Source organism: Oculina patagonica, chromosome 8, assembly GCF_052425735.1.
Source record: "Oculina patagonica isolate OP01 chromosome 8, crgOcupat, whole genome shotgun sequence".
In the NCBI taxonomy this organism is placed as follows: domain Eukaryota; kingdom Metazoa; phylum Cnidaria; class Anthozoa; order Scleractinia; family Oculinidae; genus Oculina; species Oculina patagonica.
Genome location: NC_135765.1, coordinates 30628769 through 30647755, shown reverse-complemented (window position 1 = coordinate 30647755; position 18987 = coordinate 30628769). Strand labels below are relative to the sequence as shown.

At 39.0% G+C, this 18987-nt stretch overlaps 1 protein-coding gene across 1 annotated transcript; it reads right to left on the bottom strand.

Annotated features, from left to right (window-relative positions):
• Positions 1-879: 879 nt before the first annotated feature.
• Positions 880-18104, bottom strand: LOC144664467 (fragile X messenger ribonucleoprotein 1 homolog A-like). The gene is made up of 15 exons (XM_078525614.1): positions 17949-18104; positions 17828-17880; positions 17625-17718; positions 15792-15863; positions 12121-12203; positions 10367-10432; positions 10162-10255; positions 7262-7378; positions 6916-7083; positions 6139-6217; positions 5380-5498; positions 4790-4876; positions 3835-4161; positions 2537-2678; positions 880-2131 (listed from the first exon to the last, which is right to left on the bottom strand). Exons 1-15 carry the CDS (start codon positions 18087-18089, stop codon positions 1554-1556), a joined length of 2220 nt encoding a protein of 739 aa, XP_078381740.1. The 5' UTR covers positions 18090-18104; the 3' UTR covers positions 880-1553.
• Between the last annotated feature and the right edge of the window lie 883 nt (positions 18105-18987).

Below are 18987 nucleotides of genomic sequence, written 5' to 3'. Positions count from 1 at the left end.
TGGACTTCGTGTTTATTCATTTTTTTGCCGATCTGACCCCAAACTTTCACTCTGTAATCACTCCTTGCCGTCTAAACAACCGACAAAACAGAAGCTTTGCTTTTAAAAAAAATTCCGAGTTAACCGTTTGACTTCATGCAATTCTCGACATCTTCTGTAGCTGTGAAGAGTGATTTTCAAAATACCAGAACTTAAACTTGACCAGAAACGTTCATTTTCCTTTATAAGGCGATGGTAAATCCCCAAGAATTTCCAATCCCAAGAATAAGCAACATTTCATATCAGACGCATTGTCAAGCAGAGGTGATCAGATTAAAGAAAATCATCAACTCCAGGATGTTGACTGAATAAACGTTAAAAGAAATGTACTGGTGGTTATCATAGTAATTGTGCTCCGAACTTGGGACTAGGGGACGGACCATTATTTTCTTGGAGGGGCGGTTACGAAAAGTTTTCCTTCGCAAACTTCCTTTTAGTTTATGCATCTCTACAAACATTGTTTCTTCGAAATTCAAACTATTTTTTGTTATACAAATTGTGCTTGCAAACAATTTATTTTGTCATTATGGGAACTGCAAACAAATTTTTCGATATTTTTTACTTACCACCTCCAAAAAATAATGGCCCGTCCCTAAAAGGTCGGTACACACGAGGGAGCAATTTGCCTCGGGATCTTGCTACCAAATATTTAACCGGTTTAAAATCGTGGAGCATTTTGCGGGGTTGTAAATTCTGCTCTCGAGGATGAATTATACCATGAATTCGTATGTACTCACGGAAGAGCTTTGCTCCAGCACCGTGCCCCTGATCCTGGGGCATAACCTGGGGCGCAAAACCTTTCGTGTGTATCGGCATGAAGAGTTTCAGGGAAACAAAGGCTTTAAACTTTAATGTTCATATTTTTATTCTTCACTGTAACATAGACTTAACTTGCTTCAAGTTATAAAAATATCACCTCTAAAATCACTTTCCAGATCTTACAATTTCAACCTTATGTCATTTCTGGCCGCCAACTTTCTCGATAATTTAACAATCAAAGTTCAATTGTGCGCGAAGGAAGAAATACATGAACGTCAAGCGAAAGAATGAAGTATCTTTTAACGGCCTTGTTAAGAACTGCTTAACCAAGACTTGTTTAAATAAAGAGCTGCTCAGTAGCCATGGGAAACGGTTTTGATTGATTGACAGCATCGCTGGCCAATCAAAAAGGCCAGATCAACTCCACGTGCAGTGATCTGTTCTCTGATTGGCTAAAAGTTTGGGAAGCCAGAAGAAATCACAAGAAATTGATAAAAAACTTTAGCCAGTGGTAGCGACAAGGTACGTTTCATTGAAGATAGCGACATTTGGGCTACAATGCGCTTCTGAAATGATTGAAAGGAATAAAAGCAAATGAGTGATAGATGGCGGTGGCGTACTCTTCGCGCTTAAAATTGAATAACCAAGATCTGGTCTCACTGATAAATTAGATGTTATCATTCAATAGATAGAGCTCTTTCTATCTGTCTGTACAAATTTCTACATCAACAGGGTTTTAATATTCCCGTTCGAGTTCAATTTTCTTTTACAGATTCCTCTTTTGTCTCCGTACTCTTCGTTTTCACCGCGTTTGTATCGGCAGGCTTTTCATCGGTCACAGGCCCGCTCGGTTTCTCATCCGGGCTCTTCGTTTCGCCATTTTCCTTTCCCTTCTCTTCGGCTTTCGCTTCTTTCTCTTCCTCTCTAGAAACCTTCTGTTCCGTGCTTTTTTCACTGCTTTTCCTCGCCTCAGCCTCCTTCGCTTTGTCCTTGGTAGACGCCTCGGATTGGGCCTGGGACCGGTCTCTCCAGTTCGCTGATAGACTTCCGCTACTCGGCCGAAACTGGTTGCCGCTGTTTCCTCGGGGCCTGTATCCTTGTTGAGGCTGTTGCTTTTGTTGTGAATTCTTGCTTCCGGTTCGCGGTCTCTGGTCCTGTCTGCCGTGCTGTTTATTTCCGTTGCCTTGGTTTGTTCTTGAGTCACTGTTGTCGTTGTTTTTACGGTTCCCTTCGCTTCTTTTCTCATCTTTCCCTTCGCTGTCCGTTCGTCGGTTGCCTCCAGAGAACCAAGGCGAAGGTCTCCTGGGTTTTCCTTCTTTCGGTGGAGAGGAAGCTGGAAACAAATGAAATCAGTCATAAATAGGTCACCCCCCCGTCCCGCCTTGCACCAGTTCTATGTTTACCCACCGGCGCTTTGCACCGGTTGACTACTCATGATTGGTTCATTACGCCAACTGTTTGTCATGATTGGTTCTAGGCAAAATTTAGTCAACTCCCGCCTTGCGGACACCTTGCTATCACGGACACCCCGTTATTAAGGACGGGAGTTGAAGTCCCGGCGAATAAGAGTTACTGAAAATAACTCCCGCTACTACAAACTTTCTCTATTGCGGACATCAATTATGGTCCCGAAGGTGTCCGTTATAGTCAGAGTTAACTGTATAGGTCGAGTGTCCGCAATAGCGGGGTGTCCGCAAGGCGAGAGTTGACTGTATCGCTTTTTCGTTTTAATACTTACATGTTATGACCTCTTCTTTGTCGTTATTTTCACTTTCAGCCGCCCCAGTCTTACTCCTCGCATGCTCACTCTCCTCAGTCTCCTCCTCCACGATTCCTTTCAGGTCTGAAGTTGGTGTAGACGCTCGACGGTTTCCAGAATTCTGTCACAAAACACGAATTTCAAAGGAACATTGTCACGGGAATTTAAATTCTTTTCGGTAAAAAGTACTAAAATTAGCGAATACGTCAACTCGTTCATGAAATGCACCTAGTATGGGAGAATGAAGTAAATTGTTGTTAATAATAATAATAATAGCGGAAGAAGGAAGGAAGAAGGGAGCCATAATGATTTTTAGGTTTTTTCCAGTCGACAAGGGCAAAACTTGAAAAAATCAGCCCGACTTTTTCAAGTTGAGATCTAAAGTTCCTGATGGTATCACCAGAATATCTCTTCTTTATCGCTTCAGTACACTTGTTTGGCGATTTTTAACAAAATTGGACCACTATTCGTAGTTTCCATTTGTCTTTAAGCTCTTGAGTTTTTTGAAGTGAAACTGGTGACAGTGTCCCTTTAAAATATTGGATTTTTTAATGTATCAAGATTGTACAGTGAGCACAATTGATTACAAATTTACGATGTTTACCGTGAAGCGCTTTATAGAACGCATGTACGAGAGACGCTTCTCAACGAATCGGGAAAAAATGAAAATCGGTAGAATAGGAGGATCGTAAAACATAAAACGGGTTTTTTAAATTACAAACTTCAATGATTCGCCTCTCAATTGGGGGACAAACACGGGAAAATTTACAGTAAATGTATTAGAAAAATGAAGATCTTATGTCGAATAATTAAAAGAAAATTCTAACTTTACAATATTTTTGAATTACAAACTCAAGATACCGGGTAAACGAGTTTAATGATCAAATTTGGGGAATGTAGTCTCGCATGGATTTTACATACATTTGTCTGAAATCCAAGCCGCCATTTGCGCGGAAAAAATATAAGCATTTGAATGAAAAACTAAAAATGCGATTTCTCCCTTCCCAGCATAGCTGTGTCCTTCAAATTTCATCAATAAAATCGTTTGCTAGGTATCTTTACCTTGTAACTCATAGGAATTGCAGAATGATAGTTTTCTTTATATTATTGGGCATCGAGCTCCTTGTTTTTCCCATACATTTACTGTAAATTTTGTCGTGTTTGTCCCCCAACCAAGATGGCGGCAGAAACCGTGGAAGGGTCTATCTATACGATCTAATCGCGTTTTCTCATGCTTAGCAGTCTTTGATACTTGAATCGCCTCCCAGGAAACTCACCTTTGTGGATTGTTGCGTGTTCGTTTTGTTCTCGGGGGCTTCTGATTCACTGCTCGATCTTATTCGTATGGTCGGCTTTGTCCTTGGTCCGTCCTTCGTACTAACAGACATCCCTTCGCTCAAGTCCCCGCCGAAACTCTCGGTAGTAAGTGACCTGTCTCGCATGCTTAACATGTTGTTGTTGTCCTGTCCAATAAATGAAAGACTCGGTCCAGGTCGCATCTCAGCCGGTGTGGGTATGTACGCGGGGCCTTGGGGCGGGTTGATGCCCATACTGCGGAGCTGTTGGTCAAGACTTTCTTTATCTCTTTTCATCTGCTCTACATCCTGTGAGGAAAATAAAGGAGCTACGTCACGGGGATTTCGCAGTTTTTTAGTCTAAACTGTTCTGAAATTATTGGTAGGCAACTTAATCCATAAAATATTATCTTTGAACATATAAGAAGGACATAACCTTAAAATGGGGATTGAAATCAAGCTACGGCCTTAGATATCAATTTTTTAAAGACGCGCGGAAACAACTTGAAAAAGTTAGCCTTACTTTTTCATGTTGCAATCCGTTTCCATCCGAGCCATCCGCAGTCAAAGATGCTCGTTCACAGTTTTAATGCTCTAATATAGCAATTTTTAATAAAAATTGACTTTTATTTTTAGGCTTCCGACGACACAAATATAAATTTTGGTTGTCCAAAAATCTGTTAAAATGCGTGACATAGTCCCTTTAAACTATTATTTAATGAGTGCATTTTACAATCGCATTTCCTCGTTAAAATCAATACACATGCTCACGTAAACTTTAACTGAGATTATCAAGTGGCGATATATTACACGTGCGATTGTTGACTATTTGATTGAAAGGGAAGTTTGGAAAATCAATAATATGGCTGGCAAAGGTACTATGTCTCTTACTATAAAACACATCAGCTCGTAATTAATTAAAAAAAAAAACCATTACCTTTAGATGCGATAAATGGTAGTCCAACATCATTCGAGCGTTAGCGATACATTCTTTAGTTCCGACAAACAGGAAGGAAACTTCCTTCTAAAAAGCAAAAGCAAAAAAATATCCTTGTTATGGGCGTACTTAACATGTTTTCACGCGCTCAGCACCTATGTTTCCCACGTTTGTCACCGACTACATGTTTTTCCGCGCTTGGTGCCAGAAACACGTTTTCCCGCGCACGGCAACTGTTTTCCCGCGTTTGTCACCAGCTACATGTTTTCCCGCGCTTTTGCCAGTAAAATGTTTTCCCGCGCTCAGCCCCTAAGTTTTCCCGCATTTGTCACCAGCTACATGTTTTCCCGCGCTTTTGCCAGCAACATGTTTACCGCGCATGGCACCGATGTTTTCCCGCGCTTTGCACCGGCCACATGTTCTCCCGCGCTCAGGGCTGATTTTGTGTTCTGATTGGTTTGTTGCGTCCCTTCCGCTTGTTGTGATTGGCTAGAATTGGTTTTACAGCAGACGTTGGAAAATCGCCCTACATGTCCCAGTTTTTGGACAATATCGCGCACAAATAAGACAAACCAAAGTAATGTTGATACCTTAGCAGCTTTTTCATCCATAGACGATCTTTCTTCTGGTGGCTCAATCTTAACACGGGTAACACCTGATCGATCCACAATGTCCTGGATTATACGACCACTCTTGCCTATAACTTTACCTGTGAATTAGAAGAATGACCCATTACTTACGTAATATTTCAATATTATTTTATGACAACAGCCTGGTGTCATAAGCACCGTTACACGTACAATCATAGCGAGACCATATAATACTGAGAAACGCAGCAGAAGCAAAACGACTAGAGACTTATGTTTCTTAAAGTCATTTTCACTTTAGTGTCGAAGTGATTCTCATTAGATACGATAAGATAAGAACTTTATTTAACGTGGCACTCCACTTAGCTAAAAGCTACTTTACAGAAAGCACACAAATAAGTAAACAAATGAATAATTAAACAAACAAAAGATTTTCTTTGGCTTTGCATTACTATGCTTAGTGAAAGATTTGCTTTGGTTTTGCATTACTACGCTTAGTGAAAGATTTGCTTTGGTTTTGCATTACTACGCTTAGTGAAAGTTTCGCTTTGGTTTTTCATTACTATGATTGGCTTAAAGTTTGTGCCACTTTCTTGAGCAGCCAATCAGAAGTCAAACCAAAACCAATCGTGACTCCCTCACACACGTTTTCCCGTGTTTTGTGCCGCCTCAACAAAAATAATGACTTTTTTGCAAAAATGCTTAGTTTTAACGCTTTTTAATCTGAACAGCCAGTGTTTCACGGCAACTTCCAGAACTTACCAACAAGCGGTCTCGGTACATAAACAGTTTCTTCTGCAAATTCCAGCAACTTTCTGGCTTCTTTTACGAATTCTTCACCCTAACAGAAACAAAACAAATCGTTAACCTGATAAGGCGAGGAAACCATTTCACTGATTTCCAAGTAGTCCCTCGTTTTTGTTGTTGTTACTATTGTTTGTTTGTTTGTTTTATGGCGATGTTTACATGGGACAACTTGCAACAACAATTTTTTGCGCAACAATGTTGGTAACACGTTTCAAGTTTTTGACTTGGGCTCAAAAATTCGCAGAGTAGATGAGTCAATGAGTTGCGCAAAAAATCGTCCCCGATCGCGATATCATGTTACACGGTGTTCGTTTTTTCGCGCGACAAATCGTTCAAATCGTGGACGAACACGCAAGCACACGCGAACACGCAAAACAACCACGCACATGTCCACGTGCAAACACGCAAAAATCCCCTCTCTCTTCGAATTCTCGTGTAAGGTGCCAGTGGTTTTGGCACTGGCTCGCTAAACAACTACTCACAGTCTAATCCTTTTAGTGTTTACATCCTGACCAGAAAGGTTTTAGGGCCAATTTACACGGTACGTTTTTCTCGCATGCAACAGCTTACGACAGACCTACAACATGACTTAGGACCATTTTCACGTTCGTGTCTGTCGTTAGAATGAGATAGGTACAACGCGATTCGTGATGCAGTCATGGCGTAAGCATGTCACGTGCGATAATCGACGGCAAAATTATAGCGGTAGTGGTAGTAGTAGTAGTAACTCACATCTCCGCAAATGTGGAAAGTACAGTTTTCCTCATCGACTTCAATCGACCTAATTCCAGGCAGCCTTCTGGCCTGTTGGATATTGGCGCCTTGTGCACCAATAGCAAGACCCATCAGATGATCTGGTAATGTCAGCATTTCGACCACGCCCAACTGTTTCTTTGCATTCTGGAAGCGATTGAGACAAAACAAAAAATACGACAAAATAAGGAGCTTGTTGAATACAAATACTCCATTAATCCTGGATATTAATTTTATTCAAAATAAGAGAGGAAGTATATTTCTCCAATCCATGTGTTTTGGGCAAATTATTTCTGACAATCTTGCTCAAAAATAAAAATCAGACCTCTAATTGTCTAGCTGTCTCATCTGTCCAGGACTGTAGCAGCATCTTTGTTCTCAGACTTCGGAAATGGATCTCACTGAGCATGGCAGCACACTTCACAGGACGTTCACAACGTGACTAGAAAGAAATACGTGTAAAGCGGAGTTATGTTGAAAATTAAAAAAAGGTTCCCAGTTGACCCATTATTTCTGTACAACTCTAATACAGCTGTAATTATTACAATCTCAGATAATTGCAACTAAAATGCTCTAATCGCAATTGCAAAAAAATCATTAGAAAATTTTCAGCTAACATGGGCCTTTATTTTGTAAATCTTGAAATTATAAATATAGTGTAAACATAAATAACCGTTTAAACATCTGTTATAGCTTTTAGAATTGTATGCGGCGACTGTGATTAGTAAGTGGGCAATTCCATGTCATGGACGTTACAATTCAGACCGATTTTTAGAACTTTAAACTTGCATTGTCTAAGGACCAAAAAAAGTTTTACAACTTTTCATTGATGTACAAGTCTGTGCACCTTAGTGTGTTAATTTGATTATTTCCTTTTGACAGTTGACTTATTTGTGCTAGAGAAATATTGAGAAAAACTACTCTCATGGACGTTACATAAAAATCAACCACATAATTTAGTGCATTAGGATTAGTTTAAAATTCCTGTGAACTTCCGAGCATTTTCAAAATATCATCTCCATGTCAATATGATTTAGTGATTTTGTGAACTGAAAATTTTGTTTTCACCTCCATTGCCTTTGACAGTTCTTCTTGGAGACTAAAAATGTAACGTCATAGACGTTACAAAAGTTGTCATGGACGTTACACTGTGTGAATTCTTCTTCAAGTTTACCAAATAAATTAACTTTTTTTCAATTGTTGGACTCTAGCATTTGTAGTTAACAATATTTCTTGGCAGTTGGAAAGGAAATTATCTTGCTAGTTAATGTAAAACCTGTGGAATGCTCATTTAAAATTTTGAGGACATTTCATGGTCCTTACATGACATATTAGCCTTCATTTTTAGCAAATCGTTTACCATGAGCTTGCTCTTTACCAACCCAAGCCTGTCTTTTGGAAGAACTGCCCACTGCTATACTGTCTAACTATTTTTGACCTTTTCTACAGACTTTGTTAAAGTTGCGACTTTTTTTCAACATTTTTACAAAAAGTGTAACATCCATGAAATAGTGTCCATGACCAACTTTTGTTGCAGTCAGTTAAAAAATGTTACAGTTTATAAGAGTTTTGTTTTCATCAAAATGTTTCTTTTTGATAAGTAACAAAGCAGCAGAAGTATTTTAGGAATCCTTCAAATAATAACTTAAGGAGAGAAAAAAATGCACAAAATTACATGGACGTTACGTAACGTCCATGACAGAACTTTACTTCGATGTTACTATTTTTTAAAAATATTTTGGATGAAGTCTTTATCAGTTATTTGTCAACACTAATGAGAGAATTTTCCTCATATAATTGTTTGTATTTATTAGCATTTTAAAAGTATGATTTTTGTTAGTTAAAAATGTGCATCACAGACATTGTAAATTATTAAGAAGGTAAACCTGTACTTTGGGGACCCCCCTAAAAACACTGTTGTCACAGACAAAGTAAAAGTTGTTTTTCTGTATACTATAACATATATACAATGCAGCACAGGTAATTATTCCATCTGAAATGTCTTTTGAAAAATCTTGATTTTTACACCTCTCATGTGGAATTGACCAAGTACATATAGGGAAAAGACAATGTTCTGTCAAACTGCTGTAATTAAATGTTTGTAAGTGATGTAATAACATATTATAGTCTATTGAAAGTAATGTAAATAATATACTGTAAGCATTATCCCGTAAATCTACGTAAGTACTGTTCTGTAAGTTTTGTTGTGTATTATTAATTAAAAAAAAAAAACTACAATGCTTTATATGAACAAATCTTATTGAATTGGCTGGAGGGGTAACAAATGGTGCAAGATGGAAAGGATGCATGTTGTGAGGCATGGTAAGTGCTCTAGACTCCCGGGGGGGGGGGGCACTCCCTATAATGGTCTATACGGGGAGGCTCCGCCCGAAAGGGGTACCTTTTTCAGGCTTCAGGTATATAAAAGGGTAGGAATTTCACAAGATTAGGTATGTGAAAGGGTAGGGAAATCTGTCATTTAGGTATTTAAAGGGGTCTTTAATAAAAATATTTCGAACAGACGCATCTTACGGCTGTATCATTTTGATTTATTAAACACTACATAAAAATGAGAATAAGACTTCCTGTGTAAGGTAGATGTCATGTCATTTAGGTATGTGAAAGCGCTACCTTTTTTTAATAAAAGGTATACGAAAGGGGTTCTTTTTTTTGTCAAAATGGTATATAAAAGGGTAAGGGGTTGGACTCCGGGGCGGAGCCTCCCCGTATCAAACCTTTTCAAGTAGCCCCCCCGGGTCTAGACTCAGGGATTATGACCTGCCGAGGTCACTGTTTTGAGCTCTGTAATCTCTCGCAGTATCTTTCCACCCAGGAGTTTCATTGCGTACTAGCAATGCAATGACCTGATGGAATGCTACATACAAACCTGTGATGGACTAGCATACTATTCTGAAGGAGTAGCAACACTCCTGAGCTGATTATGCTACTAGAAAAAAGAACTAAGCAGAGCTTACGAAGCACTTGACTAAAAAGCATTAAGTTAAACATTATTTTTTTACTTTACTTTTGTTACTCCTTTGTCATCAGAGATGCACCATTGTTTTTGAGTAAATAGCTCTGTCATCCAGTTACAGGCTAAATGAACCTGGTCTTTTCTAGTTCGCAAAGTTATGACATCCCTTTCCATCAATTAAGCTATTAATCAATCAAACTTATTAGAAAAACAGGAAACACATTTTCACACTAGCCTTGTGTATCACTCACCAAAACAACAAGCACAGCCAGCTCATCGTTATAATAAACACAGGACGCTCCACACTGTTTCTTGAACTCTCTGTGTGTCTCTTCATCTTTGCAACTACACGTACGAACAGAAGATAAAAATTTTATTAGCCTATTAGCCTCCACCTCAACAAGGAGGGACAATCTTTAAAGATGTTATATAAAATGATCAGAGTCAAGATCTTACGGTTGTCGCAAATCTTGTGGCACATCAATCATGACTTTGTGGTACATATTCCTGGAAATTGGTCCACTGCAAAAACAAAAATAAAATAACATTGGTATACTATAGTCAATATTGTATGTTGGGAGGCGCGGTGGCCTAATGGTTAGCGTGCCGGACTCCAGATCGATTGGTCTGGGTTTGAGCCGGGGCGCTGCGTTGTGTTTTTGAGCAAGACACTTTACTCTCATAGTGCCTCTCTCCACCCAGGTGTATAAATGGGTAACAGTGACTGTAATGCTGGGGGGAACCCTGCAGTGGACTAGCATCTCATCAGGCGGGGAGTAGAAATATTTCTAGTCGCTTCATGCTACTGAAACTGGGATAGGCTCAGTCCTGATGGGCCATTGGGCTCAAATGCAGACTTAACCTTCACATATCACAAACAGCCAACTCTCTCTAAGATGGACACCCTAGGGATCAGCTCTTGCTGTCCATCTTATAGAGGTTTAGGTCTGAACAAGAGTTTAGTTACAAACAAACATGTGAAATTTGGCCAGGTTGGGACAAGAAATCCAGTCCGGCTTTAATATAGAAGTGTCTGTCTTATACAGGCGTCCGTCTTGAGAAAATTGACTGTAATTTTAAGCACTAATTTTTTAAACCTCGCGTAAACAGAAACTTCTGCTAGGTGGACACTTTTTGTGGTGCTAAGCTAGGGTTTCCGAGTATGAGATGTACAACTTCACATGCTTAAAATCTTAATTGTTACCACGCATTTAAAAACATAAGGCCTCCCACTTCCCCCACTTTTTACTCCAGGTTTCTACCCATTTCTTAGTGGTTCCCACCTCTCTGTGTTATTTTCATTGCAAAATGTTACGAAATGTTGCAATTTTTTCTCAATTTCTCCTGGTTCCACCTTGGGACTCCTGCTTCCTGCCCTCTCTTCTCCCACCTCCCATATCCCTCTTGCCCATTATTTTCCCAGGCTCCTGCCCCCTGACCCCCTCCATTCTAATGTTCGTGAGATGAAAGGACCTGCATGTACCTTTTGCTGAAATGACATTAAACATACAAACTATATGAATGTGAAAAAACAAGTAAAAGTTAGAGTCATATTTAAAGCAAGCTTTTAACATGTTTAATCCAGAAAAGTATAATTAACAACTATTCACTGGGCCGCAAAGCCGGGAGGTGAACTTCCACCACTCGCCCCGACACTGAGGTAAATAGTTGTTTTGGTATATACTAAAACAGTGAGATATAATAACCCAAAAAGGATGATTTTCATCTCATTTATTCCTGTCAACGATTACAATTTTTGAGTGCGAGTTGCGTAGAGGTGAATAGCAAAGGATGTCCAGTGTTTGAGTAGCCAAACAGCGTGTACCAACAATGCCATCCACTCTTTTAGTATAACTAAATAAATACCGTAGAATTCCGGTTATAAGCCCCCCCCGCTTATAAGCCCCCCCGGTTATAGGCCCATCATCCTGGAAACAAAAAAATACATCCGGTTATAAGCCCCCCGGATATAAGCCCCCCGGATATAAGCCCCCCTCTACCAGATGACAGTACTGAATAGAGCTAAATGTTGCTTTATTATGCGTTTTAACTAAAAAACGTATTTCCATCAACACTCCTGTGGCTCGTTTATAAGCCCATCCAAAACCCCTTACGAAGTTGTATAAGCCCAGGGCTTATAAACGGAATTCTACGGTATACAAATATTAACTCATGACAGAGTCACTACTATTAAGTCTTGTATTACTCACTTGCGACTGGCTGGACGAATTCTTTCTCTTGGAACAATCTCATTAAACGTTGCATCCCATCCAGTATACTGAATAACATAGTACTGAAAGAAATATAATTCAGTTGTCAGGTCAGGACATTTCTGACTATACCAATGCTTACTTTAAATCATTCACTGCTTTTGATTCCAAGGAATCTGTAAGGTAGTGTAGGATTGATGATATATGGGTGCTTACATAGCGCATTTACAAAGCTCATGATCAATGCGCTTTACAATTCAAATCTATGGGATGAGACCGGACATCAGAATATAAGGCGCCTATGGCAGCCACTAACCGTCCATGTGTATGATCTCACCTCACCACCCAACCCATGGAATAGAACAGACCACAACACCGGGAACTTCATGCCCTACTCTTTGCTTATACAAGAAGGGCGCGAAAAACATGCGGTCGTGTCATCGAGGATAACAAAACAATGTTTATAATATTTGGGTGCAATCTTCAATGTGATATTTTCAATCAGGCTATAGTTTTTAGATTTGCCACCGGACATTTCCTTATTTTGAAATGTGCCATTTGTTATTGTAGTGGAAATAATGTCACAACAGATCAAGTTGACAGCTGGGTTGTTTGTACTTTCTGTATTTTCAAAATAAAAATAAAAAACATTGAGGATGGTATCAGAGCCAGCTTAGATGCAAAGCAATCTAGTACCAAGCAATTTTCACCAGTTAATATAATTGAGACGATCAAGATGCTCCGTCAGATGCCACAGATAATTTTCTTAAAGAATTGCACTCTCAAACACTGCAATCAAAATCTAGACGACTTAGACTGCTGTTCAGGTAACAGACATCATCAGAACAAAATTAAAACAATTCTTATTTTGTTATAAATAACAATTTTTTTTAATCTGATTGGTTCTTAGCACACCCTATATTTCAACAAATTTGAGCGTGAGCAGCTTAAGTGTCCAATAACAAAGTGTTCAATAACAAGGTGTTTAATAACAAAGTGTCCAATAACAGAGCATACAATAACAAATGTAGAATAACAATAATGTTTGCATGGCTGGCTCCATGCAGTTTGCAAATTCAGAACCTTTACCGTGAGGCGGGTTTTCCCCCACCTTTGCTGGTAATTTCCTTGTTTGTCTTTCTAATGTCATCTTTAACTGATTGTTTTGAAATAAAACGGCCACACCTGTGGCCAAAATATCCCAAATGGAATGTCTGTTTTTGTCCCAGCAAACAGAGCTCAGCCAAAGCAGCACAAATACCGTATTTTCTCGGTTATAAGGCGCACTCGGTTATAAGACGCACCCCAAACTTGGCAACTTTGTCATGCTTAGTTTCCAAACTGAAAGTTTTTCGAAAACACTCGGTTATAAGACGCACCATGAGTTGGGGAGTTAAAAAGATGCAGTCATCAATTTAAGGACAGTTCTCCTTACAGAATTTGAATGTTGCTCATACTCCTTGGCACAATTTTCAAGTAAAGGGGTAACATTTCTGGCTAACATAAGACGTAAATTCGCTCAAGGTAACATTTTTCCATCGTTCATGCTTCGAGTTTTGGCTGCTTAGTAACCTGGCAGATGTGTAGTTACCAGTGACCACTGAGTTTGTAGCTTGGTTACCAAGTTCTCAAGCACGCTTCGTTCTGCTTTGCACTTTGTTTATCGAGTGGTTTTCAACGATTCTCAGGCTTTTTTGGGTGTTTTCCTTGTCTTCTAAAGTCATTTATCAACTTTCCAAGATGAGGAAGGTTTGTTTAATATGAATATGCTTGATTTTCTTTGTCTGTTTCAAGATAATGCTGACATGTAAGCAGTCGTTACCAAAACTTGTCAACTCGGATAATAAACTTTGCATTGAAACTTGCTGTTTCTTGATTCTAGAGGTGTAAAATATTATACAATGACCAAAACAAAGAGTTTCCTTTTTTCTTGTTTTAACTGCAAGTTCCAGTAAAATGACGACCATAAGATTTTGTTTGGCGAAAATACTCGGCTATAAGACGCACCCCAATTTTGGCAAAAACTTCCCAAGAAAAAACAGATTTTCCTCGAAAAAACTGTGCGCCTTATAACCGAGAAAATCGGTACCTTACTAATAAGTATGTTTTCATTAATAATATTAAGAAGGAGCAAGATACATAAAATCACAACAAGTGTGTTTAACAAGTCTGAGAGTGCAGGCCTTTTCTACAAAAGATCAGCACACAGCTGTCTGCCGCCTTAAATGTTTCTCATGTTTGCAGTCAAGTGTCAATTTCAGCTCACAGCAGCTGTGGACACTTCACCTCGTCATGACATGCAAAACAATGTGCACAAACACTGAGAAAAGGTGATAAATTCCACATTTCTAACACTTTTCATTTTCCTCTTAATTTATTTAGCACTGTGAAAGACAATGGTTTCTCTTCTCCCTTCTTGGAAATTTCATTAAAATTAAGGTTCTGGACAATAAGGAAAAAAAATCATATTGACTTACTCAGATTATCGTTAAATACCATCACTTTGTCGTTATCAAATAATTTCATGAAAGTGATAAATAATCGTCGCAGTGAATTTCCAATTTAACCCTTTCACCACCGGTGGCCCCTTTAGCGGCCAAAAATTAAAAGTCCGTGTAATACCCATGGCCCCTTTAGCGGCCAAACAAAACAGCTGGAAACGACCTCTTCTGTTTTGGGAAAAACTGGGCACTACTTTCCATATTTGGAAAACTAATTTATGCAAGCGAAAGCACATGCTTTGAAAACAAAATGGCCGTCTGTTTTCACAAACTGAAAGATGAAGAAAGCATTGTAAAACGAAGAAGAAAACTTACCGCGCAATTTTTTTTCGCCATTTTCAGCAACAACCGAAAGTGAAGACAATATTCAAGAGCAAATTTAACCGTGAATTTCAAGAGTTCAAGCCAAATATCTTCAAAATTGTTCGATCGATAACTAGTGAAGATGTGTAAGACATTTCAAGCGAACTGTAGACCGTAAACAACAAGAAATTCACCTGAATGTGACAGGGATGCTCTCAAACGATCTTTACATAATGTGGTAAGAGTTGTGCAGCATTTTCACTGTTTTTTGTAAATGTTTTGAATGAAATAAATATAACTGTTTTAATCTATTTGTTGGCTGTGAAATTATCTTTGCAGTGATGTATTTTTTAGTTAGATACGATGTTTGTAGTACGCGCTAGCTTCATTTGAAAAATTTGTGCACCATTCCTTCCTGAGAAATCACCATTTTCTAAATGGCCGGTGTTAGGGGCACTTTTCTGTCGAAAACGTGCGGTGGTGAAAGGGTTAAGCAATTGGAATAAAGAAGCCTGAAAAAAAATTCAGGGCTTTGAACAACGGGATTTGAACCCGTGACCTCCGCGATACCGGTGCGATGCTCAGGCTTCTTTATTCCAATTGCTTAAATTGGAAATTCACTGCGACGATTATTTATCACTTTCATATACATCCGCAGTTCATACATGAATCATTTCATATACATTACATCAAATAATTTCAATTGGTATTTTCAGGTGTGTATATATAGATTACCAAATTGAAAATTTGGTGGAGACCAAATTTGTTTAGACTTTTAATAGAGCCAAACAAATTTTGTCAATCTAATGCATATGGTACATTAGTCTTAACATGAGTATAAAGTTAGTTCAGAAATCAATTCATTACCTCTCCCTTTTTATGTACAACTCTTGCCGGCCACCAGGCACAAGGTTCGCCGTCATCATCTCTTGAGAACACCTTGGATAAAAAATACAAACATTCAAGAAATTAAGTAACTCAAGGAATTCAAATAATTTCCTCTGTGATGAATTACCGAAAATGATTTAATATACACCCCGGGCATTTATTAAATGTGAGGGGTCCTAAGGGGGGCATTAAATAGATACGAGGTGTTTATTAGAGAGAGGCTTTTATTTCACTTAAACGGTAACAACGTCGACAAAACAAACAAGACAGTCACGTAATTTGCTCACTGAGGAAAATAGAAAACAGAGTTTGTGGGTAGGAGACTACTCTAATCTGCGCTAATGCAAAGCCTAGAGATGTCATTTAAAATTTGTTATTGAAATAAATAAATTACGTGATTTTACTATATGGAGCATTTCTTTTGTTTTTTAGACACTTGGGGGCATCCGTTAGACATGGGACATTTATTAGAGGGGGGCATCTAATACAAACATTGCACCTCAGGGGAGGCGTTTATTAGATACAAGGCGTTTATTTGAGAGTGGGCGTTTATAATTAGATCATTTACGGTAGTCAAAGTTACTTTCCAAGTAGCAATAGAGTCTTGCACTTGGATATAAGCAAAAGATTGTGTCAGTTCCAAGAAAAAGAAAATTATCAGGCCTGACATGGGGTTTAGGGTAAAGCTATTTATTTAGGGGGTGACCTGGTTACCTAATGGTTTGCACACCGGTCTCCAGATCAAGGGGACAGGTGGGTCATTATGTTGCGTTCTTGGGCAAGACACATAACTCCCATAGTGCCTCCAACTGCCCAGGGGTATAAATGGCAACTGGCAAACTAATGCTAGGGATAATACGGCGATGAAATAGCATCCCATCCATTGCGCAGAAACCAGGATCAGCTCCAGTAGTTTCTATATGCATCGGCCACTTAGCCTGACACAGACTTTGCTCAAAGACACAATAGACAGGGGCGACCAGATTTTTCTTAGGATGGGGTGCACCACTAGAGAAAGGCGTAACTGACTGGTGACGTAAATAAATTCATCTCAGGGAGGGGTGCGCACACCCTGCACCCTCCCCCTAGATCGGCCCTTGATAGAATGACTCCTGCTGTACCTATTATAACTCAAGACCCCCCCCCCCCCCATATAATAAAACCATCCAAAAATGCCATTTGAGCAAAATATTATTACACCCTGCTTTATAGTTTCACAATATATGTAGTATTTGTTTAAATCCATTTGCAAAAGGACCACGCAAATCTTCAGATGAATTTTAAAAGGAACATTTTAAGATTTCCTCTGGTGTTTGTGTCGTAAATATGGAGACCCCGTGGAGAATTAACACTCTCTCACGCAGAGAATTTTCAAAAATAGAAATAAAAGAAATTGAATATCGTTTTCCACTATTCCCTAACATAACAACAACAGAAAAGGATAAAGATTAACACAAATTAGTTTCCTACAGCTAAAGATCCTCATTTGACCACATACTGCAGTGTAAATTAAGTTAACTGTTTGACCTGAAAAATACGCACGTGGACTTGTCGTAGTAAACAGCATCATATCAGAGGTGCGAAACCTTTACGCAATGAGCTTTTGTTGCACAATCGCACGCTATTAACACCGAATATCAGCGAGAAAAATACCAAAATTATCACCATCCAAATCATAAAGTATTAAACGATGCTAGTAACAAACGTTGTTAATTCGCAATGTGAATGAAAATGATCAAGGTCTTTACAGGCGAGTGACCTTTTCGCAATTCGATCACATGGCCGAGAACCAAACAGGTCTTCCCAAATTACCTCAATTTCATCGTCCACGTATAAATCACATCTTTGGTTTGTAGATGGAGGAAGACGAACTTCTTCGTAAGGTACCCTCCTGCAGTTATTCAATCTGTTTGGAAACAATACGACAAGGATTTGTGAGAAGCGAGCATTGTATAAAGTAAACAATGAATACAAATGAAAATCCCGCGCGACCGCCAAAATCCAGGCATACGTACTCGTGTTGAAGTGCAATCGTGACTTGATCCTGGTGAATATTCCTCACATAACCCTACGAAATAATTGTTCGGTAAGTATTTAAGCATCTTCTAGAATAGCTTCTCATTTTGTGGGCCCTACCTTGTAATAAGCCCCATTTTTACCGCACACTTCTACCGACAAATCCTCCATGTTTTCTTGCTCAACTTGCTCTGCTGTCCCAGAGGCAGTCTGGGATATCAACAAATTGCGCAATCTGGGCGCGAAACGTTTCGACGCCATCTTGGATCGATTGTGAAGAAAAATAAATAAATATATAGCGGGATCCCTTTTCTTTAAACCTCTTAAGGTAAAATCCACCTTAAAATTTGCGATAGCAAGACCGTTGAAGTCTGATGTGGGATTTTTAAGTGCAATGAAAGTAAGTTTGGCTATAATCATGATATACATCATCAACATATTGCGCAATCTGGGCGCGAAACGTTTTCGACGCCATCTTTGACTGCGATTTGAAGAAGAAAAAATCACGAATTTTATTTTGCACTGACATTATTTTAGAATTTGCGAGAGCGAGACGGTTGAAGTATGTTACGGGGAATTTAAAATGCAGTGAAAATAAGTTTGGCTTTTGATATGATTCATCGACAAATGAAATTGCGCAATCTGGGCGCGATAGGTTTTCGACGCCATCTTTGATTGCGAGGCGAAGAAAAATAAAATACACGAATTTAAGTTTGCACTGACATTATTTTAAAAAAATTTGCGAGAGCGAGAAAGCTGAAGTCTGATATGAGGATTTTAAAATGCAGTGCAGATTAGTTTAGCTATATATTGATATGTTTAGCGTTTACCATATATTGATATGCGTCATCAACAAATTGCGCAATCTGGGGATAGACGTTTTCCGGTCCGGCGCTTTCGACGCCACCTTTGATTGCAAGGCAAAAAAAGAAAAAAGAATTTAAGCTTGCACTGGCATTATTTCAAAACTTACGAGAGTGAGACAGCTGCAGTCTGATATGATATTTTGGCTACTGATATGCGTCATCAACAAATTGCACAATCTCGGCGCGAAGCGTCATTTCGAAGCCATCTTTGATAGCGAGGCGAATTAAAGGGCACTGACCGTTATTTTAGAATTTGCGAGAGCGAGACGGTTGAAGTCCGTTATTGGGATTTT